The 25,688-nt window shown below is 45.5% G+C and overlaps 2 protein-coding genes across 9 annotated transcripts in view; one reads left to right on the forward strand and one right to left on the reverse strand.

The window, feature by feature from the left end:
* LOC110534409 (protocadherin Fat 1) overlaps positions 1-18,972 on the forward strand; it is a 97,975-nt gene extending 79,003 nt beyond the window's left edge. For 3 of the 8 annotated variants that reach the window (XM_036933522.1, XM_036933521.1, XM_036933524.1), the window contains 15 exons: positions 949-1,086; positions 1,430-1,573; positions 2,119-2,316; positions 5,563-6,162; positions 6,851-7,073; positions 7,411-7,545; positions 7,750-7,907; positions 9,399-9,879; positions 10,228-10,381; positions 12,537-12,647; positions 12,783-13,426; positions 13,973-14,107; positions 15,745-15,804; positions 16,439-16,474; positions 17,220-18,972. In XM_036933522.1, coding sequence (XP_036789417.1) covers positions 949-1,086; positions 1,430-1,573; positions 2,119-2,316; positions 5,563-6,162; positions 6,851-7,073; positions 7,411-7,545; positions 7,750-7,907; positions 9,399-9,879; positions 10,228-10,381; positions 12,537-12,647; positions 12,783-13,426; positions 13,973-14,107; positions 15,745-15,804; positions 16,439-16,474; positions 17,220-17,905 — 3,903 coding nt within the window. In that variant the 3' untranslated portion in view covers positions 17,906-18,972. The other 5 variants (XM_036933525.1, XM_036933526.1, XR_005034193.1 and 2 more) reach the window with 4 other exon arrangements.
* Positions 18,973-20,589: 1,617 nt separating this feature from the next.
* LOC118936722 lies at positions 20,590-25,062 on the reverse strand. Its single transcript, XM_036933528.1, has 2 exons — positions 25,015-25,062; positions 20,590-22,767 (listed from the first exon to the last, which is right to left on the reverse strand). Exon 2 carries the CDS (start codon positions 22,068-22,070, stop codon positions 21,405-21,407), a length of 666 nt encoding a protein of 221 aa, XP_036789423.1. The 5' UTR covers positions 22,071-22,767; positions 25,015-25,062; the 3' UTR covers positions 20,590-21,404.
* Positions 25,063-25,688: the final 626 nt, after the last annotated feature.

Below are 25,688 nucleotides of genomic sequence, written 5' to 3' on the forward strand. Positions count from 1 at the left end.
GTTTTTCATTGGTTGCCCTTTTCTTGTGGCAACAGGTCACAAATCTTGCTGTTGTGATGGCACACTGTGGAATTTCACCTTGTAGATATGGCAGTTTATCAAAAATGGGTTTGTTTTCGAATTCGTTGTGGATCTGTGTAATCTAAGGGAATGATGTGTCTCTAAATGGTCATACATTGGACAGGAGGTTAGGAAGTGCAGCTCAGTTTCCACCTCATCATCTCTCTCTCTGTCTCTCTCTCTGTCTCTCTCTGTCTCTCTCTCTGTCTCTCTCTCTGTCTCTCTCTCTGTCTCTCTCTCTGTCTCTCTCTCTGTCTCTCTCTCTGTCTCTCTCTCTGTCTCTCTCTCTGTCTCTCTCTCTGTCTCTCTCTCTGTCTCTCTCTCTGTCTCTCTCTCTGTCTCTCTCTCTGTCTCTCTCTCTCTCTCTGTCTCTCTCTCTGTCTCTCTCTCTGTCTCTCTCTCTATCTCTATCTCTCTGTATCTCTCTCTCTCTCTCAACTTCTGGTGTAGCAGAGTAAAATGAGGTCCTCCTCTCTTCTTGTTCACCTGACTGTAGCAGACACACACACACACACACTGATGAGTTAACGGCGGGTGACTCACTGAGCCGTCCCTTTCTCGCTCCCTTTTTTCTATACATCCCCCCCCCCGTGTCCATTTATCAACTGTGTCTAATCAACCCGAATGGAAATGATCCGTGTTAAAAAATGGGATTTCTAAACTTGCCCCGTGTCACACACACATGGGAATCCTCTCCGTCCCTCTGATTTCCCCTGGGATCCGTTCTCTATACAGCCCAGGTTTGTGTGTGTGAACATCTGTGTCCCGCGGTCTCGTGTCAGCGCAGGTGTGTGTGTGTGTGTGTGTGTGTAAGTCTACGCCCTGTGCGTGGGTCGTCCTCGGCGGCTGGCCGTGACTCTTCCTCTCTCCCGTTCTCCCGGGTCGTAGGTGATGGCGGAGGACGCAGACGGGCCAGCCTGTAACCACGTGCGTTACTCCATCGTGGAGGGGAACCAGGGCAGTCCCTTCACCATTGACCCAATCAGGGGAGAGGTCAAAGTGGCACGCCAGCTAGACAGAGAGACGGTATGGTGAAACATTCATCTCTATAATGGATGGGCATTGATGGAAATACATTCAAATGCATATCTGTGAAATGTCTGTGAAGTTCACACTCAATGTATATAAGCTACTTCACATATTCATTGATGTGTGTGTGTCTAAATATTTGTGTGTGTATGTGTGTGTGGACATCTAATTTTGTCTTCAGTGACACCTTAATTGCACTGTACACGGCAATCTAAATTAATAGCAGATACAGTTTACCAGTCAGCTTTGCAGTATCGCTTTCAAAAGCAGTACAGAGTGAAGTTTTTATTCTCTCTCTCTCTCTCTCGCCCCCTCCCCTCTTCCCTCCCTCCCCCGTCAGACATCGGGATACACCCTGACGGTGCTGGCGTCGGACAACGGCGTTCCGGCCCGCTCCAGCAGCGCCACGGTCAACATCGACGTGTCTGACGTCAACGACAACCCGCCCCTCTTCTCCCCTGCCAACTACAGCCTCGTCATCCAGGTGAGGAGAGCGGGAGGGAGGGAGGAGGGTAGTGAAGGTGGTGTAGAGGGAAAGGTGCTGGTGAAGATGGAGAGAAGAGCTGGTGAGAAGAGAGGATAGAGGGAGGGAGGGATGAGGGGTGGAAGTGAAGAAAGACGGGGTGAGATGACTGAAGGTGTAAGGATTCGAAAGATGAGCGTTAATAAGGAGGAAAGCTACAATTTTTGTTTTGTATCAGGGAGGAAGGGAGAGACGAGTGGAGGGAGAGATTGGGCAAATAAGGATAGTTGATGCACCGTCAGGTATCTCTGTCTTTACTTTTGAGGAGCCGACAGTGAAAACCAGAAACGTCATTTCGGAGAAACTCTAAAATCTGATACAGGGATTTGGTATCTGTGCACACACATCGCTTAGCCTTCGAGGAAGAAATAGATTGCTTCACAAGATTGATTCCCACATAAAATCCCCTCTCCAGCTCTCTCACACACCTTAAAACGTAGCAAGCATTCGTTACTGCCTACAGTACCTCCTGAATTGTAAGTCTCAACCACTTCCTTTTCCCGCAGGAGAATCGTCCAATGGGGACCACGGTTGTCCAGCTCATTGTGACTGACCGGGACGCCACGCACAACGGGCCGCCGTTTGTCTTCGCCATCATCGACGGAAATGAGGGCGGTGTGTTCGAGGTGAACCAACAGGGGGCGCTGTTGGTGGTGGAAGAGCTGAAGAGGAAAACCAAGGAGAATTACCTGCTGAATGTCCAGGTACTGTGGGAGCGTATGGAGAGACGAGGCATGGTGTTGGTTGGACACTTTCTCTCCTTCTATTACTGTTTCCTTCTCTTTCTCTCCTTCTATTACTGTGTCCTTCTGTTTCTCTCCTTCTGTTACTGTTTCCTTCTGTTTCTCTCCTTCTATTACTGTTTCCTTCTCTTTCTCTCCTTCTGTTACTGTTTCCTTCTCTTTCTCTCCTTCTATTACTGTTTCCTTCTGTTTCTCTCCTTCTGTTACTGTTTCCTTCTGTTTCTCTCCTTCTGTTACTGTTTCCTTCTCTTTCTCTCCTTCTATTACTGTTTCCTTCTCTTTCTCTCCTTCTATTACTGTGTCCTTCTGTTTCTCTCCTTCTATTACTGTTTCCTTCTCTTTCTCTCCTTCTGTTACTGTTTCCTTCTCTTTCTCTCCTTCTATTACTGTTTCCTTCTGTTTCTCTCCTTCTGTTACTGTTTCCTTCTGTTTCTCTCCTTCTATTACTGTTTCCTTCTCTTTCTCTCCTTCTGTTACTGTTTCCTTCTCTTTCTCTCCTTCTATTACTGTTTCCTTCTGTTTCTCTCCTTCTGTTACTGTTTCCTTCTGTTTCTCTCCTTCTGTTACTGTTTCCTTCTCTTTCTCTCCTTCTATTACTGTTTCCTTCTCTTTCTCCCCTTCTATTACTGTGTCCCTCCTTCTGTTACTGTTTCCTTCTGTTTCTCTCCTTCTGTTACTGTTTCCTTCTCTTTCTCTCCTTCTATTACTGTTTCCTTCTCTTTCTCTCCTTCTATTACTGTGTCCTTCTGTTTCTCTCCTTCTGTTACTGTTTCCTTCTGTTTCTCTCCTTCTGTTACTGTTTCCTTCTCTTTCTCTCCTTCTATTACTGTGTCCTTCTGTTTCTCTCCTTCTGTTACTGTTTCCTTCTGTTTCTCTCCTTCTGTTACTGTTTCCTTCTCTTTCTCCCCTTCTATTACTGTGTCCCTCCTTCTGTTACTGTTTCCTTCTCTTTCTCTCCTTCTGTTACTGTTTCCTTCTCTTTCTCCCCTTCTATTACTGTTTCCTTCTCTTTCTCCCCTTCTATTACTGTGTCCCTTCTGTTACTGTTTCCTTCTCTTTCTCCCCTTCTATTACTGTTTCCTTCTCTTTCTCCCCTTCTATTACTGTTTCCTTCTCTTTCTCTCCTTCTGTTACTGTTTCCTTCTGTTTCTCTCCTTCTGTTACTGTTTCCTTCTCTTTCTCCCCTTCTATTACTGTGTCCTTCTGTTTCTCTCCTTCTATTACTGTTTCCTTCTGTTTCTCTCCTTCTGTTACTGTTTCCTTCTCTTTCTCCCCTTCTATTACTGTTTCCTTCTCTTTCTCCCCTTCTATTACTGTTTCCTTCTCTTTCTCTCCTTCTGTTACTGTTTCCTTCTGTTTCTCTCCTTCTGTTACTGTTTCCTTCTCTTTCTCCCCTTCTATTACTGTGTCCTTCTGTTTCTCTCCTTCTGTTACTGTTTCCTTCTGTTTCTCTCCTTCTGTTACTGTTTCCTTCTCTTTCTCCCCTTCTATTACTGTGTCCTTCTGTTTCTCTCCTTCTGTTACTGTTTCCTTCTCTTTCTCTTTCTTTCCCGCTTACTGTCTCTCTCTCTTTCACGCTCTCTCTCTCTCTTTCACTCTCACTCTCTCTCTTTCACTCTCTTTCTCTCTCTTTCTCTCTCTTTCTCTCTCTCTCTCTCTCTCTCTCTCTTTCTCACTCTCTCTCTCTCTCTCTCTCTCCCTCTCTCTCTCTGTCACTCTCTCTCTCTTTCACTCTCTCTCTCTCTCTCTCTCTCTCTCTCTCTCTCTCTCTCTCTCTCTCTCTCTCTCTCTCTCTCTGTATTTCTCTGTCACTCTCTCTCTCTCTTTCTCTCTGTGTATCTCTCTGTCACTCTCTCTCTCTCTTTCTCTCTGTGTATCTCTCTCTCTCTTTATTTCTTTCTTGCTCTCTTTCTCTCTCCACCCCCTCTACTCCTCCATAATACTTATACTTACCTCTCTTTCTCGCCCTTCTCTCTCACTCTGTGGAAAACAGTCTCCTCTGCAGCTGCCCACTGTGATAAACCTCTCTTAGAGACATCATAATGATGACAAGCTCTATAGCGTCAAATCGAAATAATCACCATGCCTTTAAAAAAAAATCCCACTGCCCTCTCTCGCACCGATTGAATGAGAGTGCAAGGCAGAATGTCTCACATGAGAGGCGTAGTGGAGAGCTCTGCAGCCAGCTCGCGTGTTGCCAGTCGGTGAACTACTGCCCTCTCTCTCTCCCCGAGGAGAAAAGGAGTAGGCGGATGAGAAAGAAGTGCGATTCCTCGACTCTGACTGATGTTCGGAACGCTGCAGATAGAAATAGATGGAATAGAGCCGAGACGTTTTCCCCCTACTCTGTCTGATGGACAATTCTATTTGTTCTACATGGTGTATTTCTCTCTTTAACGTTTGACAATCCTCCTGAACACTCGGGATTCCGTTTTTGTCCTGTGGGGTTTGGCGATGTCATTTTTGGGACAGACTCGAAATGCCGCGACGCCTCTGGACGCGTAAACGCCCTTTCAAATTCAGGTCGGGTGTTTATTCGTCTGAGCACGTGGGCCCTTCAGCCGTTCTGCAGGCAGTCCTTTTGGACCTGGGTGTCGGTGGACGAGCAGATTCAGCCCCAGGAGAATGGAAGAGCGTAAGCTCCCTCTAGCGTGGGAAAGTGGAGCTGCGTACAGCCACACAGCGATTTAAATGGCAAAGAGATATGGAGCACTTTTGTTTTGTCTTGGGGTTTTTGCTGTACTCTGTATGTCATCTGGACATTCTCCCAAGCTCCCTTGGAAGATAAGTTAACGATGTGGCTATGATGTCGTCTAATAAACAAGCACACTGCCGTGCGGCTGGAGAAGTGATGGTCAATCCTCGGTCTAGTGTAGTTATGCTGTTGCCCGTGTGTGGGCGATGTGGGGATTGCGGAGTGAGAGTTGGGTCAGGCTGCGTTAACGTTATTGCCAAAATGGTGGCAGTTATTTGGGCTCATCCGTTGTTAGAAATGATGCGTTCGTTGACTCGAATGAATGGAAACGGTAAAATGGGTGAGTTGTGTCTTCGGTTTCGGAGACATTTTCTGACCGGGCCTAAGTCCTAGTCTGAGTTTCTGAGAATCACATGAAAGCTTTTAGTTGGGTCACCGCACAATTTGGGTCTCTCTCTTTTGCAACAGACGCAGAGTGTGACTCATCCCTCTCCCTTTTCTCCCTCCTCCAGGTGGCTGACAGCGGCAAGCCCCAGCTCCTCTCCACGGCCTACATCAGCATCCGGGTCATCGACGAGAGTGTCTACCCGCCCGCCGTCTTCCCGCTGGACATCTACATTTCTGTCGCCGGCGAGGAGTACCCCGGCGGCGTGCTCGGCAAAATCCACGCCACCGACCAGGACATTTACGACACGCTAACGTACCGTCTCGCACCTTCATCATCCTCGGATAACGGCGAAGACGCTCTGTTCGCCGTCTCCGCCGCGGACGGCAAAGTCATCGCCCGGCGCCCGCTCGACGTGGGCCACTACCCGCTCAACGTCACCGTCACCGACGGCCGCTTTTCGGCGACGGCCGACGTGAACGTGCACGTGCGCCAGGCGACCCGCCAGGCGCTGGACAACTCCATCGCCGTGCGCTTCGCCGCCATCGCCCCCGAGGAGTTCGTCGGCGACTACTGGCGTACGTTCCAGCGGGCGCTGAGGAACATAGCGGGGGTGAGACGCAGCGAGGTGCAGCTGGTTAGTCTGCAGCCCTCGGAGCAGGGGACAGGAGACCTGGATGTTCTACTGGCTCTGGAGAAGTCTGGGAGTCCCTACCAGCCACAGGAGGTAAGAACCATGACCACGATAGTGGTCACAAAAAATGATCACAAAAAAATCGTCTCAGAGTAGGAGTGCTGATCTAGGATCAGCTCCTCCCCCTGTCCAGATCAGTCCTGTTAATAGCGATCTGAAAGGCAAAACTGATTCTAGAACAGCACTTTATCAATATGTAGCAACGATAGTGACTTTGTTTCACGAGCCAATGAGGTTATAATACGGATTAATAATAACATATCTAATAATATAAGGCAATATATTGCTTGTAATCATGATGATAGTGATATTAGCTTTCTCCTAACATATAATATGGCAAACTATGTATGAATAGCTTTTTAAAATGGCTGTCTTTCTTCTACAAACATAAAAGTAAGAAAAGAAGACAGGCAACTGCGGAAAATGACGGAATGTATTTACAGTTGTGAAATAGAATCAAAACTCTAGAATTCAACATGAAGAATAATCAAAAATGCGATCATTAGGCGGTGCACATCAAAATAACATCTAGCTACTTCAGTAGATCTCTTGGTGGAATGGCTAAAAGGTCGGGTCGACGGTTGCTGGTTCCGAATTAGAGTCCCGGCAAGAGCTACCCCTGAGTTCGCCGCACTGTGTTACATTGAAATGAACATGTCCGTGGAAGGACTTCAAGTCGGATCGTTCAGTCTTTTTAACGTCTGTCCCATTGCTCCTCCAGGTGGTCTTCCGCAAGCTCAACTCGTCTGCGGCGGTCATCGAGGAAATGACGGGCGTGCGCATCGTGCGCGTGGTCAAGAAACTGTGCGCCGGCGTGGACTGCCCGCTGCGCTTCTGCGACGAGGTCATCAGCCTGGACAGGGCGACCATGTCCACCTATAGCACGGCCCGTCTCAGCTTCGTCACCCCGCGACACCAGCGCACGGCTATCTGTCAATGTGAAGGTACTGACACACACACACACACACACACACACACACACACACACAGAGACGTACATGGGCCTAAACACACACACACGGAGACACACACACACACATAGGCATAGCTGCGCATAAACAGACACACACACACACACACACGCAAAACACACACACCTTTACTCCTCCTGCTCCATCACTCACAAACACACATACACATAGGCATAGATGCATATAAACAGACACACACAAAACACACACCTTTACCCCTCCTGCCCCATCACACACAGACACACCTAAACCACCACACCCCTGACCCCATGCCATCCTGACTTCATCTTGGCTCGCGTTGTTGTTCCAGGTGGCAAATGCCCCACGGTGAACAAGCTGTGTGATGCCAGCCCCTGTCCAGAGGGCATGGAGTGTGTGGCAGACCGGAAGGAGGCCAGATATAGCTGTGTGTGTCCAGATGGTGGCAAGCAGGGCAAGTGCTCCGGTAAGACCAGACTCACCTCTCATATTGTCTGACTCTCTCTCTTTCCCTCGCTCTCTTTCCCTATCTCCCTCTATCTCTCTCTCTCTCCCTCTCTCTCTCTCTCCCTCTCTCTGAACCTACTGTTTGTTTGGTCTCTGGTCTCTGATCTCTCTCCCCCGCATACTTTTCCTTACCTCTCTTTATCCCTCCCCTCCACCCTCTCAGACGGCCAGTCCCTGACGTTCAGCGGGACGGGCTATGTGAAGTACCGTTTGATGGAGAATGAGAATAAGGAGGAGATGAAGCTGTCCCTTAGGCTGAGGACCTTCTCCAGCCACGCCACCGTCATGTACGCCAAGGGCACCGACTACAGCATCCTGGAGGTGGGTCAAAGGTCAAACACCGTGTGCGTCGTGTCCATGCGAGAAAGGCGCCAGATTCTAGCTACAGATGATAAAAGATCTCCTTCCCACACCATTTCAAGTCCACCATAGTCCCCCCCCCCCCCCCCCCCCCCCGGCTTGGGCATGAAATCGCTGTAAACAAACCCCTTTCTTGTCTGTGCTGTGGGTACTGTCCTATTTATTCTGAGTCTGCTGCTCCAGCTCCCAGTCTCATGCCCAATCCTCGTATTAGCCCATGTTATCCTGTGTAGGAAACGGCCTGATAAGCGCTAGCTGCCAGGACCTGCCCTCGGGGGCCACCCCGCTGTGTGCTGTTGGTCTTAGTCGGGCATTTTTCATCCTCACGTGAAAGGGCTCTGGGAATGCGGTGGTGGGCTGCATTTAAAACAACACGCAGCCGTGCTATTTGAAGGGAATGCTGGGAGGGAAGCGGAAAGCACTTTCTCACACATTCCTCTCTGTGGTACTGTCTGGTTGCCAGAGGATCAGCTATTCCCTATATAGTGCACTACTTTTTTGAGCTCTGGTGAAAAGTAGTGCACTTATACAGGGAATAGGGTGCCATTTGGGACACAGGCCTGGGGCTCCAAGGGAGTTAGCCTGAATATCACAAGACATAATGTCATACTGTGAGATGCGCTATTGGTGCAAAAGTATGTGGACAGCCCTTCAAATGAGTGGATTCGGCTGTTTCAGTCATACCCGTTGCTGGTGTATGAAATCGAGCACACCGCCGTGCAATCTCCGCAGACAAACATTGGCAGTCACTTTCAACGTGGCACCGTCATAGGATGCCACCATTCCAACAAGTCAGTGTGTCAAATTTCTGCCCTGCCGGAGCGGCCCCGGTCGACTGTAGAAATACCGCACCTCTAGACTAGATACTAGTAGTAGTAATATAGTGTTAAATATCTGTGCGTGTAGACTGTACAGTAGTCAATGGTACCAGATTGTGCTCTTTGTGGAACTTCCAATTTAACGTTCACATTATGCGTCATATACCACACCCCCTCGTGCGCTTATTGCTTAATTATGGTTGCCCCACCGTGGCTAGGTGAACATTTAGCCATATTGCTTATATTTATCCAGTCTGGTTAGATCTACAGAAGTTACTATGGTGGGTAGAGACTAACTGTTCAATCTGGACGGGGCCTAACTCTCCTTTCTCTCTCTCTCTCTCTGTCTCTCTGTCTCTCTGTCTCCCTCTGTCTCTGTCTCTGTCTCTGTCTCTCTCTCTCTCTCTCTCTCTCTCTCTCTCTCTCTCTCTCTCTCTGTGTCTCTGTCTCTGTCTCTCTCTCTCTGTGTCTCTCTCTCTCTCTGTCTCTCTCTCTGTCTCTCTCTCTCTCTGTGTCTCTGTCTCTCTCTCTCTGTCTCTTTGTCTCTCTGTCTGTCTCTGTCTGTCTCTCTGTCTCTGTCTGTCTCTCTCTGTCTCTCTGTCTCTGTCTGTCTGTCTCTGTCTCTGTGTGTCAGATTGTGAATGGCCGCCTGCAGTACAAGTTTGACTGCGGAAGCGGGCCGGGAATCGTCTCTGTACACAGCACCCAGGTCAACGACGGCGACTGGCACACGGTCACCCTTGAGGTGGATGGAAACTACGCCAAACTAGTCCTGGACCGCGTGCACGCCGCCTCAGGCACAGCGCCCGGTACTCTGCGCACGCTCAACCTGGACAACAGCGTCTACTTCGGCGGGCACGTGCGCCAGCACACCTCCTCCACCGCTGGGCGCCACGGTCGCAGCTTGCCCGTCACCAATGGGCTCCGAGGCTGCGTGGAAGCCATCGTGCTCAACGGCCAAGAATTGCCGCTCAACACCAAGGCGCGTGGTGCCCACGCCGTGCTGGAGGACGTGGTGGACGTGGCGCCCGGGTGCGTGCTGGCGCCCGCCGCCGAGGGCTGCTCCAGCAACCCCTGCACCAACGGGGGCAGCTGCTCCTCACTGGCCAACGGAGGTACTGGTGTTGTGTTTATTCAAGTCGCTTAGTTATGCTCCTCAACCTAGCCTGCTTATAATCCTCAACATTGGATTATTTAAAGATAATAATTACTTTATCATCCAAATGTGTGTTTCTGAAACCCAAAGTTAAAGTATACAGCTGTAATCTTCAGTCCTCAAGCCAAAACCGTTTAACCCACAATCTGTATCCCTCAGTCTGTCCAGCGCCTCTATTCTAATCAACACAAAGACCAATTATATTTCTCCCCAGGAGCCCTGTGAACACAGACATCAAGAAATGACCTTAGAACTACAATATAAATGCCCTACATTTTTTCTTATGCCTTCTCTGCTATTTCCCCAGGTTACTTCTGTAAGTGCAAGGCTTCGTTCATGGGTACTCACTGTGAGATTGGTATCAGCCCATGTGCCTCCAACCCCTGCCTGTACGGGGGAACCTGCGTTCCACGTGGCGACGACCTCTACTGCCAGTGCAGAGGGCAGTACTCAGGACAACGGTATGGATCTCAGTCAAAGATATGATACTTTTATTTCCATCGTGACTGTTTAAGGGTTAAAGTTGAATTATAGATTCGGGAGCTCAGACGAGACATTTTTCCAAACTTTTGCTAAAATAGTGCTGGTTAAAGCTGACAGATATAATGATGTATTACTTGTTATAAACGTGGTATAAAATAAAATGATGCCCTCTTACCAATTTCAATGTTTGGATCAAATCTTTAAAAAATATATATATTCTGTTTTTGTTGTAGAGGAAACGATCTCGGCTTAACTGCGTTCCCAAATCCATCTATCCATAATAGTTTTTTGCTCATGTCCAGTGGTCGGTATTCTCCATCAAGTGTTAAACGTTAGCTCTCTGTTAGCTCACTCTGAAATGAACATCGATCCTGAGCTCATGTTGATGAAAACCGGAGGAGTTGATCTGTAGGAAACGGCATTGAGCATTTCCGCAGCGCTGAAATCACATGCGAACATATACTATTGAAGTCAGACGTTTACATACACTTAGGTTGGAATCATTAAAACCCGTTTTTCAACCACTCCACAAATTTGGTTAGGACATCTACAGTAATTTTTCCAACAATTGTTTACAGACAGATTAATTCACTGTATCACAATTCCAGTGGGCCAGAAGTTTACATACACTAAGTTGACTGTGCCTTTAAACAGTTTGGAAAATTCCAGAAAAGTATGTCATTGCTTTTGAGTCAATTGGAGGTGTACCTGTGGATGTATTTCAAGGTCTACCTTCAAACTCAAACTTCAAACTTGCTTGACATCATGGGAGAATCAAAAGAAATCAGCCAAGACTTCAGAAACAAAATGTAGACCCCCACAAGTCTGGTTAATCGTTGGGAGCAATTTCCAAATGCCTGAAGGTACCACGTTCATTTGTACAAACAATAGTACGCAAGTGTAAACACCATGGGACCACGCAGCCGTCATACTGCTCAGGAAGGAGACGCGTTCTGTCTCCTAGATATTAACGTACTTTGGTGCGAAATGTGCTAATCTGTCCCAGAACAACAGCAAAGGACCTTGTGAAGATTCTGGAGGAAACAGGTACAACAGTATCTATATCCACAGTAAAACAAGTCCTATACTGAAAAGGCCGCTCAGCAAGGAAGAAGCCGCTGCTCCAAAAAAAGACAGACTACGGTTTGCATCTACACATGGGGACAAAGATGGTACTTTTAGGAGAGATGTCCTCTGGTCTGATGAAACAAAAATAGAACAGACCATCGTTATGTTTGGAGGAAAAAGGGGGAGGCTTGCAAGCCGAAGAACACATCCCAACCGTGAAGCATGGGGGTAGTAGTATCATGTTGTGGGGGTGCTTTGCTGCAGGAGGTTCTGGTGCACTTCACAAAATAGATGGCACCATGAGCAAAGATAATTATGTGGATATATTGAAGCAACATCTCAAGACATCAGTCAGGAAGTTAAAGCTTGGTTGCAAAGGGGTCTTCCAAATGGACAATGACCCCAAGCATACTTCCAAAGTTGTGGCAAAATGGCTTAAGGACATCAAAGTCAAGGTATTGGAGTGGCCATCAGAAAGCCCTGACCTCAATCCCATAGAAAATGTGTTGGCAGAACTGAAAAAGCGTGTTTTGAGCAAAGAGGCCTACAAACCTGACTCAGTTACACCAGCTCTGTCAGGAGGAATGAGCCACAATTCACCCAATTATTGTGGGAAGCTTATGGGAAGCTTGTGGAAGGCTACCCAAAACATTTGACCCAACTTAAACAATTTGAAGGCAATGCTACCAAATACTAATTGAGTGTATGTAAACTTCTGGCCCACTGTGATGAAAGAAATTAAAGCTGAAATAAATCTTTCTCTCTACTATTATTCTGACATCTCACATTCTTAAAATCAACTGGTGATTCTAACTCACTGAAGACGGGGCATTTTTACAAGGATTAAATGTCAGGAATTGTGAAAAGCTGAGTTTAAATGTAGTTGGCTAAGGTGTATGTAAACTTTCGACTTCAACTGTAGATAATTCTCTATAAAAGGACGTATGTTTTGGATTCTTAGTATTTAAGATATTAGGATTAAGCATCGGATCAGTGACTGTTACTGTTATTTGTCATTACTCTTTGGTCTAGGCTGCTGTATTGAATATTTATTTTCCACTACAGGTGCCAGGTGGGGCCATACTGCACAGACAACCCCTGTAAAAACAGTGGGAAGTGCATTGACAGTCTGGATGGTCCTGTGTGTGAGTGTGAACAGGGATTCCAGGGTGACAGGTATGTGTGCGCAAAGATTTGCCGTCTTACTTCTCAAAGCTACCGTTTTTCCAGTAGTAGATTTTCCAAACTACTATATTTTACTGTTAATGTGCTACTCTCTTCTAATCCTCCCCGTCCTTTGTCGCGGTGCAGGTGCCTCAGTGATGTGGACGAGTGCCTGAAGAACCCGTGCGCCAACGGCGGCCAATGCCAGAACACCTACGGCTCGTACTCCTGCAACTGCTCCCTGGGCAACATCGGGCGGCTATGCGAACTCCGCTCCGAGGTCCGCAACGAGTTTGTCTCCACCTCCTGGAACATTGGTCTTGAAGAAGTCATCGGTATTGTCGTCTTTGTGGCCTCCATTTTCCTCCTGGTCGTCCTCTTCGTGGTCATCCGCAAGAGGGCGTGCCGAAGAAAGTCCAAGTCTGACGACGACAAGCACAGCCCGGGAGGCTTAGGAGCGCCGCACTCCTTCCTCCAGCGACCCTACTTTGACGCGAAGCTTTGTAAGAACATTTACTCGGACATTCCGCCGCAGGTGCCTGTTCGGCCCAGCTCGTACACACCCAGCATCCCCAGCGACTCACGCAACAACCTGGACCGCAACTCGTTCGAGGGCTCGGCCATCCCCGAGCACCCTGAGTTCAGCACGTTCAACCCGGACACGATGCACGGACACCGCAAGACGGTGGCCGTGTGCAGCGTGGCGCCCAACCTGCCTCCGCCGCCGCCCTCCAACTCGGTCTCAGACAGCGACTCCATTCAGAAGCCCAGCTGGGACTACGAATATGACGGTAAAGCTCCTTTACTTCAGTCCATATCTTTATTGTTGATTCATATTTGTAGATTCCCTGCTCTAGATTTTTTTAGGCTCGTTGGTGGAATTACCTTCGCATCATTCATGGGGTGTCCGATAGGGGTGGGCCGATATATATTATTAAATCAACTATCGTGATATTTGACATTGACGATAAATCGTGAAGAGCCAGACGGTATATCGTAATATGCAAGACGATACTATTTTTGAACTTTACAAATCAAAACTGTGCAGTTTGATCAGTTAGGCTGTATCAACAGGTCTAAATGAATTAACGAAGCCTCATTTTTTCGCCATACTCAGATTATTTAATGAGAATGTGACTGTATTATAAATAAGGACATCGTATTTACAGTCTGGAATGATCTATTTAGTCATTATCTCCCAACCCTAGTGTCCAAACCTAAAACCAAAGTACAAAAACCAAAAATGTAGCAAATCCCTGCGTGTAGTCTCTTCCGGAAATACTACTTCACCAATTTACATCTTTGTTTGTCTGTGTGCATGTGCTTCTGTACTCCAGCTAAGGTAGTAGACTTGGATCACTGTTTGACCAAGAAGCCAGTGGAGGACAGTGCCTGTCACTACAACACCAGGGGCAGTATGTCTGAGGTCCAGTCCCTCAGCTCCTTCCAGTCCGAGTCCTGTGACGATAACGGTATGTATCTGAACAGAAATGGTCAACCTTGCCAGTTTAGGAATAAATGTCCTAATACATTGACTAGATTTATTTACCCCCGAAGTGAACCAAGGAAGTTTGGTCGTCTTACACACCCATATTTGTACTTAACGTATATATTAAAATGTAGTTTTCCTTTGGTCTTATCGACCCATATTTGTTCTTAATATAGATCTAAATATGTCATTTTAATTTGGTTGGATAGTTTCTGAATTCTGAAGCGCTACATCAGTCTCTTGCATGTTTGCAGTGGAAAGCACACGTGGGGATGCTTGTGGAACAGTCGTCTGGTTCTTGTACGACTGCAGTTCTTTGTAGAGTGGCCCCTTGGCTGTAGTTGACTTGTATACATGCTACGTGCTAATCATCTCTCTTTGCGTGCCGTGATTGGCTGCAACGGTGACTCTCTGGGGTCATGTGTTTTTTCTCTCTCCCTCTTTGCTGCGGGGCTTCAGTTCCCATTTGGATCAAATCGGTTCACAGACCCAGAACACGGTTTTAACTAGGGGTCAGCGTGTAAGTCCTCAATCACCTCGGTACAGAAGGAAGCGATCAAAGAGAACATTTTTGCTATATTCTCTAAGGCATAAAAAAACTCTCTCTTTCTGTTCTCTCTCGCACTCTACTCAACCCTAGTCGCAAAACAGGCTTGCTTGTACAGGCTTCCCCGCTGAAGTGGCAAGAGGGGAAATTAGCATTAGCCAGCAAATTAGCATTAGCCAAGGACGTTAGCAAATTAGCATTAGCCAAGGAAGTTAGCAAATTAGCATCATAACATGATTTTAAGTTATTTACTTGCATGTCCCTTTTTTGTTTGTCTCTCTTTTTGCATGTGTTTCTTTTTAAACAAAATCTAGCCACGGATGCATGTTTGAGGAAGACAGTGAAGAGCATTAAGCAAGGGTATAAAGTACAGTACATATGATGGTTCTTCTCCCATATCTGCCCTCATTTCACGTTGGGTTGTAGGGAATGTGTTTGCCATCAATCACCACAACCTTCATCTGTACTTACCCTTAACCTCACTGTGAAAACCTGCAGGATTTCTGATACATTGATCTAATGTATTTATCATAGATATCTTTATAGTATATCTATATAGAAAATATTTCAACTTCTTTGTGAAGTATTATTTAGTTTTGACTGTATTTGGACAAAATATAGTCTTAGCTATTTTAGGGCTGGAAAGGCATTTTTATCCTTGAGAATTTCTCTGATCCTTCCTTCCATACTGTCAATGGCACCCCTGTATGTTGTTGCTGTGTGTTCTCTTGCACAAAGACCAAACTCCCTCTCCACCGTGTCCCGTTCCACCTCCGTGTTGTGACCATTGAAAACCACAAACATCTAAATGTAGACGTCCTTCAATATCATGCAGTCAGTCTTACCCTCCTGTCTTCCCTTCGTCCTACCCCCCCCACCAACCCAAAAACTCCATACGTTTCGGAGCGACACAGGGAAAATAAACGTTTTTGTAGGGAAACGTTTCTTGAACGTTGATTTGACGTTTCCCCAGCAAACGTGCACTTCCATTTTGTGTTTGGTTTCTTTTTCCAAATCATTTGTACTAATGTCAAACCTTTCCTCATCTGCTCCTTTCCCTTACCTTTCACAAGCCTCCATAGTGACGGTTATCCACCTTGTCAACTCTGTTATTGACTCGGTGGAAGGAGAAGGTACTTTTTAACTATTATCACCTCAATCAATACTTGTTAGCCATCTGTGGTGTTTCTGTGTGGTTGCGTTCCGTAGTTTACAGACCTGGGTTTGAATACTATTTGACATCTTTCAAGTACTTAGAGTGTTTGCACTTTAAAAAAAAAACCACATTTCTATTGGTTCCATTGCAACAGGCATGCTCAATCAAGCACAGTTTAAGTATTTTAAATGATTTTGAATACTCTTTGAAATCCAGGTCTGGTAATTTTGTTCTCTGTCCTCGGTGTCAGGATGATGAGTTAGGCCTCGGAGATGCCATTTCCTTATCCAATGACATGCCTCATCTCATTGTCATCCAAATTATTGCCATTTGAATCGCGCTGCCTAATTTGAATCTCAAAATTGAAATGTCTCACACGATTGGCCAATTAACCGAGCAGCAAAGGTTTCATTTTCACTCATTTCCCTCGCCCCTCGGTTGACTGTTTAAGAAAATGGCACGACTGTTGTCTGTATTGTAAGCCTGTATCTTCGCTCAGAGCAGTAGATGTTTTTTTCTTAATGTTTCATTCTTGTTCTGGGCTTCTCTCTCTCAGGTTCTTAAAATGACTTTTTCTCCCCCTCTCCTCTCCCTTCTTGCCTCATCTAAAGAGTCTTTTTTGGCTCATGATCTCAAGAACCCAAGAGGTGACTATTTTGTCATTTGTTTGCCTGAATCCCAGTGGTCCCCCCCCCCACCCCACTTACTGTCAACCAACAAAACAATCCCATGCATGACAGAGATGCTGTGAGGAAATGAGACTGGAAATGTTTAAGCACTGTTTGGTCGAAACAATATCATATCGATAGTTATCGACTAAACATGGAAACTGTCTAATTTTGTCACAGTACTTCAATTCAAATCCCTCACGTAGACCCTAAAATGTGTTTTGTGTCCCCCCTTCTCCCAGTAACTCTAACTGTCCCACGTTGAATGAAGTTATTCATATCCCTTTTTGACGTCTGACACTAAAAAAAACCTGGAGCCTTTTTTTAAAGAAACTGTTTGCAACAGTGCTTTGAAAATCACTAATCGTATTCACCCCCATTTTGAAATGATCTCCGCACAAACCACTCCATAAAAGCAATAACAACAAAAAAAGTGTCTGTTTCAAGTGTACCACATCTTAAGGTATTATTTGTTTATACTACGTGTGTGTGTACCAGTTTGTATTTGCAAAGAATGTGTGTGCGTTTTCTGATTTTTGCGTATATTTTTTTTACGAATCCAACTTAATGTGTTGGTGTGTCGTGGCAATCGCATGGTGTGGGCATTAACACGCTGCTGTTGTGTAAATGTACGTATTCTGATCTGTGCGAGTGTGTGTGCTATGATTGAGGCTTAGGGTGGTGGCACCTGTGGTGTCTAATTATTTGCATCCTTGTCTAACAGGCTACCACTGGGACACATCTGATTGGATGCCAAGTGTTCAACTTCCTGGAATCCAGGAGTTCCCCCAGTATGAGGTTGTGGAGTCCCCGACCCCCCTGTACAGTGACCCGAACGCCATCGATACTGACTACTACCCCGGCGGCTACGACATCGAGAGCGACTTCCCGCCGCCTCCCGAGGACTTCCTCGCCCACGAGGACCTGCCCCCGCCGCCGCTGCCCGAGTATGGCGACCGCTACGACACCCTGGAACCACCCCGGAGGGACCTGGCGCCTCCTGGCAGCCCGGGTTCGAGTTTGTCCTCTGGTGTACGCCACCGCCCACCACTGCCCCAGCTCTATAGCCTTAACCAGTACCTACCACACCACCACTATCCCAGCGACGCTGAGGGTAGCCCGGGCTGTGGCGGCTCCACGGCCGCCACCACCACCCCAGCCTCCACCATGGGCGGCGCCAGCAGCTACCGGGGCGGCTACCCCATGGGGTACGGGCGGGGGGACTTTGAGGCGCCGGCGCTGGACAACATGTCCATGTCCCTGTACACGTCCACGGCCTCCTGCTCGGACATGTCGGCGTGCTGCGAGGAGTCAGAAGTTATGTTGAGCGACTATGAGAGCGGTGACGAGGGACACTTTGAGCGGCTGGCCATCCCCGCACTGGACTCCCAACAGCACACTGAAGTCTGACACTGGATCCAAACAAAAGTGCCTGAACCCCCCCCCCCCCCCCCCCCCCCCCCCATCTCTACCTTATGTTAACCCCCTCTGCCTGTGTATGTACACACTACAACGACACACAACACAAAGCGACACAGACACAGACACATGTACACACTTATACATACACACACAGAGCAATGAATTTGTTCACGTAAACAGGGGTTGTTGGGACTGGTCTTACTCTGAAGGCTGCTTGGCTGGGTGGCGGTGTCTTCAAGGAGATATCATTTAACAGCACTGGACCCCATAGCCTCCTCTATCTACTCAGTCCAACTCCTGCAGTACTGGAAAAATACCCGTGTTTGAGTTGGCTGTGCGATTGCTTTAAGTAAATGTCAATTATGCACAAGAAATGTCTTGACGAAAAACTACATTGATGTACAACTACGAAGAAAAAAGAAAACCATTGACAACAACGATCATGATAGATAAAACACACACTACAAGGTGATATCTGTATTTGTAGAGGTAAAACCGTGCAAACTGATTTTTGATACAAATCCTCGTTCATTTTCGATGTAAATTTAAATGTACAGTTTTGATTTCAAGGTTTACTAGGTTTTGTAGATATTTTATGCTTTTATTTACCCCCCCCCCCCCAAAAAAAAAACACAAGTTAAATGGTGTGCTACATTATCAGCCTGTTCCTTCATTCACAAAAATAAAAAACCAAACTTTTTTTTTTTTTAAGGAAAAGAGAAGAGCTCAGCTTTTCCAAAAACACCATGTATCCGTTGAAAGTTGATCGTCTCCTGCTCATTTCAAAAAGGGTCTTTCGATGAGCGACTGCATATTCTTGTGTTGTTCTATTTTTTATTTGTTTGTTTGTAAATGGCGACTTTGGAACCTCCTTTATTTTTCCACCACGAAAATGGGACCCGATTATATTTATAGTGCAAAGTTATCCATAGACACTTGTCTTTTTCAGACGTCTATGTGGGTGTGAGCAGTGCTATGGTCTTGTTAAGGTTTTTATTGAATACTGCCACTAGCTCACGCTTTCCTACTGGCAATAAATTATTCATAAAAAAATAGTTTGGGTGCCTTGTGTCTTTTATTTTGCTGCCGGTGTTTCAAGTATTTAATTTAATTCAATACAACTTTATTCATCCAACTTTATTTAGGGGCAATTAAGTAAAATAAGTCTGGGTAAACATCAAAGTCAACTGTAGAAATATCATGTGTATAACATACATTTTTTTTCCCCAAGTCAATTGTTTTGCAATGATGGATGAAATCGATTGCCAATCAGCTTCTCATCTTTAACAAGTGATCTCAATAACAAAACCGTTGAGAGTTCTGATGGATAAACGTCCCTTTTTGGAAGTTAAATATCGTCAAGCTCGAAAGTGTAAAGACAGTTGAAATGCAAGTCTACTGTGCAAGTTAAAGGCATCATCATCCTGCGACACGACTGCATACTTACAATATTTCGTCATTCATCAACCTTTACATTATAAACGATTACACCGCCCTACGCCTCAATCAAAGCACACACACACACACTGCACAGATCAGATTAGGTTCCGTACAGTTACACCACCATATTAATGTTAAAAACTCACACAGTGCAATTGTCACAACGCACCAGCACACCCAAGTCGCAAGAGCAAGCTGGAGTTGATTTTGTGATGAGCTGGAATCGAATCGACTCGAATGCAAAAAGGAGCAAAGAGTAGAGTACTGTATGTACAAGTTGAATCATGGATTTGTGATTTAACCTAAATGTGTGATTCTATTTCAGTTCATCTCATTTATTTTGGTTATCATTTGTTCCCTTTCAAGGTTCAATGACTGCTTTTTCCTCACTGTATTTATACAGCATTGAAACAAGCCTTCACTCCAAGAAACGTGCTTCCATCAGATTTATATTTATACACATAATATTCAGATGAACCAGATGAATTCTGAACTGTCTCATATATGTATAACCACCCAAGTATAACCCTTTTTAGTGTAGAGCTGTAGACTGTTGTCGAAGCCTCAAATCTGAACAGGCATCTATCTACCCATTGGCATCGTCAAACTCAGGACCCCTACAGATTTCCTCCTCTGGATAGCTGAACCACCATGGTTTACTTGGAGGAGCCTGACCTGAAGACCGGGGTTTAGGGTCACCCAAGTGTCAGAGACGCCATTGGCTGTGGAGACTGAGGTAGAAGTCGTCTTGTGTCTGACCGTTGTTGTCTTTCAAAAGTGTCCCCTTCACCCCCAAGTCCAAAACCTTCTGCGATAGGACGCTCCATCTAATTCTGGAATTCCCCCACCCTAAAAGTATCGACCTCAATCAACATCCTCATGGGTTTTCGCACCCTGAGGTCTCCTTATGACTGTGTTCCTTGGCTTCACTGTGCATTTATGCAAAGCACTGTTTGTGTTCATTTTGAATCCTGCTTAAACCAGAAATTCTAGCATATTTCGATTTCAGATCTGTCTAATAAGGTCGACGTGAATCTCAAAGGTATTTGTCTGATCGTAATCCGTATTTGGCTGATTGCACTTAAATGGAAGGTGCAGTGTAATAAATATATGGTCGATTCTCGACAAATCTAACAACAATCCTGTCTCGATTACGCTCCGTGTCGCCTATTATTCTGGAATGGTCTTGAGTGACACAATCAGGAAATTGTCTATCCTGCATTGTGTAGTCAGACAGTGTGATAGGCCGATACAGTGACGCACGCCTATTCCCCGTTACCATGTTAACATAGAAACTGAGTCGCATTACATATTTGTTACCACCCATAAACGAGGTTTGTTTATTAAAATTCAGAATGTTTGCGTTAACAAATGAACAGATCCCTGTTAATCATGCTATTTCAGATTAGTTTTAACTTGGTATAATGCTAATGTTTATTGCAAAAAAACAGTGATTACATTGCTGCTTCAGGTCATGGACCTTAAGCATTGGTCTTAACAGACTTAACTATTTATTTCATAAACAGATCATCTGGGGAATTCACACTCCCCACGTGCAGCACTATATAAAAACAGTCAAGCTACAATTGCACCACTATATAGAAAACTTATAAGCATTACAGGTATTTAAAGATCAATTGGAAATGCAGGTGTATTGTAAAAGTTGAATGCGTCATACCTCAACATGACTGCATACTGATTCATGTATTTTTGCAATGTTCAGTTATTCATCAACTTAACACTATGAACATGTTAATCATAGATATAGCTTACTTAGTACAGTTGATTTACTATTTAATTTTATTTTGAGAATTATGTCAGAATTATTCATGAGACAAGGGTGCCAAAGAAAAATAAGTGATTTGTGATCAGACTCGAGGCTCAAATTCATGTTTCCTCGAAATAGTACATTTCAGTATTGTCTGATTAAAGTTACATAACCACAATGATTCAACAGTTGAATACCTTTTTATATAAAAATGTGCTTCAAAGACCCCAACATCATCATGGCATAAAAATTCTCAACATTTCATCAAGGGCTTGGTTTTTAGGGTTGACTTTCCCAGGCTACCGTACGTGCTACTTCGTTGTATTTCGACAGCATGAATCGGGCCTGGGCACCTGGAGAAGTGGCCATACTGGACTCATAAACATAGACATCATATTCAGGTATCTCATCTGAGGGAGTGTCTTTGGTAAAATACACTGCCCACTGGAACGTTTGGTACTCCTTGTTGCTGACACTGTTCGCAGAGTAGTACCCTACCCACGAGTAATAAAACACGTCCTTCCAGTCAGTGAAGGACTTCTTCACAAACAGTCGAGCGCAGGCGTAGCCATTTTTTGTGTAGAGCTGCAGACTGGCATCGTAGCCTGTCATGATGACAGGAATCAAACTGTCCGCATCATCAAACTCGGCACCACGCCAGACTTCCCTTTCGGTCGTGTCCCAGGGAGATTTTTTGAGGACCCTGACCTGAAGACCGGGATTGAGGGCCACGAAAATGTCAGAGGTTCCGGACGTGTCGTTGCCGACGGGGGACTCGGCTAGTTTGGTCGTACTAGCATCATCCTTGAAAAGCCCCACAACCATGTAACGGTCCATGATGGACTTTGGTAGGTTGCTCCAACTCATTTTCAGGTAGCCGTTCGCAGCTGGTTTGACGTCAAGCCTCAGCGGGTGACAATCGTCCTCAGTCTTCATTTCCACCATCTGAAGCCTTTGGAATCGGATAGACTTCACATAACAGACCTGGAATTCAGGTGTTGGGCACGTTTGGTAGCCAGCTTACCCCAGAAATGCCTCCAAACCGCCCAATGTGTCGTTCCTCCAATGGACCCGTAACATCTGGATTTCTCGTAAGAGGTTGAAGCTAATGGTGTACGTGTGATTTGGATGGAAGGAATTTGCTTGGTTGACATTGAGTGGACAAAGTTCAGTGACCAAGACCTCGTCCAACCTGAACTGATTTGACCCTTCTGCCTGGACAACCCTGACTATGATCCTGTCCCTATTTCTGTTGCCAGATTTCAGTGAGTTGTAGTAGTTTTCAGTGACATACTCAGGCAAGGCCCATGAGTTAGCTTTACTGATATCCCCCACTGCGTAGTAAGCTTGGCTCTTCGGATCGGTCAGAGCTGGGAGGAAACTGTCGTTATTATTGAAGTAACCAAAGCCATAGTCACCTCTGGCTGGATCGAAATGGGTTTGGATGATGTCGTGGTTGATGTCGATCTCTGATTGGTCAACAAACCAGTAAAGCAGATAGAGACCATGTCGTGGGTAGATGTTGCCGTACCATATGTCTCTCAGATCCCTGATTGAGTCAATGGTCGGAAATGAAGAGGCAGGGAACAGAAACAGTAGGAAGACGGAACCGCAGAGTAAGGTGTGCGATGCCATGATCAACCTGAGAGTGAGTGAGAGAGCACGCAAAATATCAACATTAGATATTGAATATTTATATTTATACAACTACAGTGCATTCGGAAAGTATTCCAATTTTGAAAAACTTTACGGCCTCATTCTAAAATTCATTAAATCGTTTTTTTACTTCCTCAATCTACACACAATACCCCATAATGAGAAAGTAGAAACAGGTTTTTAGACATTTTTGCACATTTATAAAAAAAAACTAAACTAAAATATCACAGTTTAGGTTTTACAGTACATAAGTATTCCGACCCTTTACTCAGTACTTTGTTGAAGCACCCTTGGCAGTGATTACAGCCTCGAGTATTCATGGGTATGACGTTACATGCTTCACACACCTGTATTTGGGGAGTTTCTCCCATTCTTCTCTCTCAAGTTCTGTCAGGTTGGATGGGGAGCTGCACAGATATGTTCAGGTCTCTCCAGAGATGTTCGATTGGATCCAAGTCTGGGCTCTGTCTGGGCGACTCAAGGACATTCAGAGATTTGTCCCAAAGCCACTCCTGCTTTGTCTTGGCTGTGTGATTAGGGTCGTTGTCCTGTTGGAAGGTGAACCTTCCTGAGCGCTCTGGAGCAGGTTTTCATCAAGGATCTCACTGTACTTTGCTCCGTTCATCTCCTGACTAGTCTCTTAGTACCTGCCACTGAAAAACATCCCCACAGCATGTTGCTGCCACCACCATGCTTCACCGTAGGGATGGTGCCAGATTTCCTCCAGACATGACGCATGGCAATCAGGCCAAAGAGTTCAATCTTGGTTTCATCAGACCAGAGAATCTTGTTTCTCATGGTCTGAGAGTCTATACTTCAAGCGGGCTGTCATGTGTCTTTTACTGAGGAGTGGCTTCCATCTGGCCACTCTAACATAAAGCCCTGATTGGTGGAATGCTGCAGAGGTTGTCATTCTGTATTTTAATTTTTTTAATTTACCCCGGCCAAACCCTAACCCGGACGACGCTTGTCCAATTGTGTGCCACCTTATGGGACTCCCAATCACAGCCGGTTGTGATACATCCTGGAATTGAACCAGGGTCTGTAGTGATGCCTCTAGCACTGAGATGCATTGCTTTAGACCACTGTGCCACTCGGGAGCCCCAAGGTTCTCACATCTCCACAGAATAACTCTGGAGCTCTGTCAGAGTGACCATCAGGTTCTTGAACACCTCCCTGAACAAGGCCCTTCACCCCCGATTGCTCAGTTTGGCCGAGCGGCCCGCTCTAGGAAGAGTCTTGGTGGTTCCAAAATTCTTCCATTTAAGAAATATGGAGGCCACTCTGTTCTTGGGGACCTTCAATGCTGCATAATTTTTTTGGTACCGTTCCCCAGATCTGTGTCTTGACACAATCTTGTCTCGGAGCTCTACGGACAGTTCCTTCAACCTCATGGCTTGGTTTTTACTCTGACATGCACTGTCAACTGCGGGACCTTACATAGAACAGGTGTGTGCCTTTCCAAAACATGTCCAATCAATTACATTAACCACAAGTGGACTCCAATCAAGTTGTCGAAACATCTCAAGGATGATCAATGGAAACAGGATGCAGCTGAGCTCATTTTCGATTCTCATAGCAAAGGGTCTGAATACCTATTTCTGTTTTTTATTTTTTATTAATTAGCAAACATTTATGGGGTGTTGTATAGATTGAGGAGGATTTATTTTTGTAAATGTAATCTAATTTAGAATAAGGCTGTAAAGTCAAGGGTTCTGAATACTTTCCGAATGCATCTGTTTCAACCAAAGTTACTTGCCAAAGAGCATGATAAAGCATGACGTATAAATCTTGAAATGGCTGCAACCTCTTTCCTAAATCAGTATATCAAAAAGACGTCAACAGTTTTGTGTACCGTTTCTCTTAAAGCGTTACAGCTTCTCTGCTACTTATACATACATTTTACATACTTTCAAATACAGCAATCACGTAACAATAATACATTACAGAACATAAGCTCTTTAAATGAGCCCCTTACCTGCTCTTTAAGCTCTATAAATGAGCCTCTTACCTGCTCTTTAAGCTCTATAAACGAGCCTCTTACCTGCTCTTTAAGCTCTATAAATGAGCCTCTTACCTGCTCTTTAAGCTCTTTAAATGAGCCTCTTACCTGCTCCTTAAATGAGCCTCTTACCTGCTCCTTAAGCTCTTTAAAATAGCCTCTTACCTGCTCTGTAAGCTCTTTAAATGAGCCTCTTACCTGCTCTTTAAGCTCTTTAAATGAGCCTCTTACCTGCTCTTTAAGCTCTCCGCAGTGTATCTTGTTACTGAGAGATTTGGTGTATTTATATGCATCAATATCCATTGTGCAAACACGTCTATGGCCACTCCCTTTGGTTAATATTTACAGGTGCTTGCGTCTCAAACTGTACATATTGACCAATGATAAAGAGTGCTTGTATTTCTTTTTCGGACTTCCCCCAGACATGAGAGGTTTTGATAGAACTCGGCCCATATCAATGAGGAAATTGGGTTAATCAGTTGGGGTACTTCTCTTTGCAATGACCAGGAAGGTTGGAATTCAACCACAGATTGAAATGCACCCAAACCTCTTTGCTGGAATGACTTGTGTTTTCAGTCAGAACCATTATCGATCCTGAGCTTTTTAGTCCCTTCAGCTATCCTCAACCCCTCCCATCTATCTCCGTAGACCAACCATGTGCCATATATTTTTCAACTGTGCTGTGATGTTTCACAAAAGTTCTGAACCTTTCTAAATCGCATAGTATCAGATAGTAAAGTAGCCCTTTACACGTGTATCCTTATACTGGTTGAAAATGGCAGATTTGGACACTGATAACCTCCTGAATGGCTGCACGGTAACATGCTGGCTGCACGGTAACATGCTATACCTGACGCAAGAGCTCGGGGTCTCCGATTCACAGCTCTGTATGGATTTTGACTTGC

This window comes from Oncorhynchus mykiss, chromosome 10 (assembly GCF_013265735.2).
Source record: "Oncorhynchus mykiss isolate Arlee chromosome 10, USDA_OmykA_1.1, whole genome shotgun sequence".
NCBI lineage: Eukaryota > Metazoa > Chordata > Actinopteri > Salmoniformes > Salmonidae > Oncorhynchus > Oncorhynchus mykiss.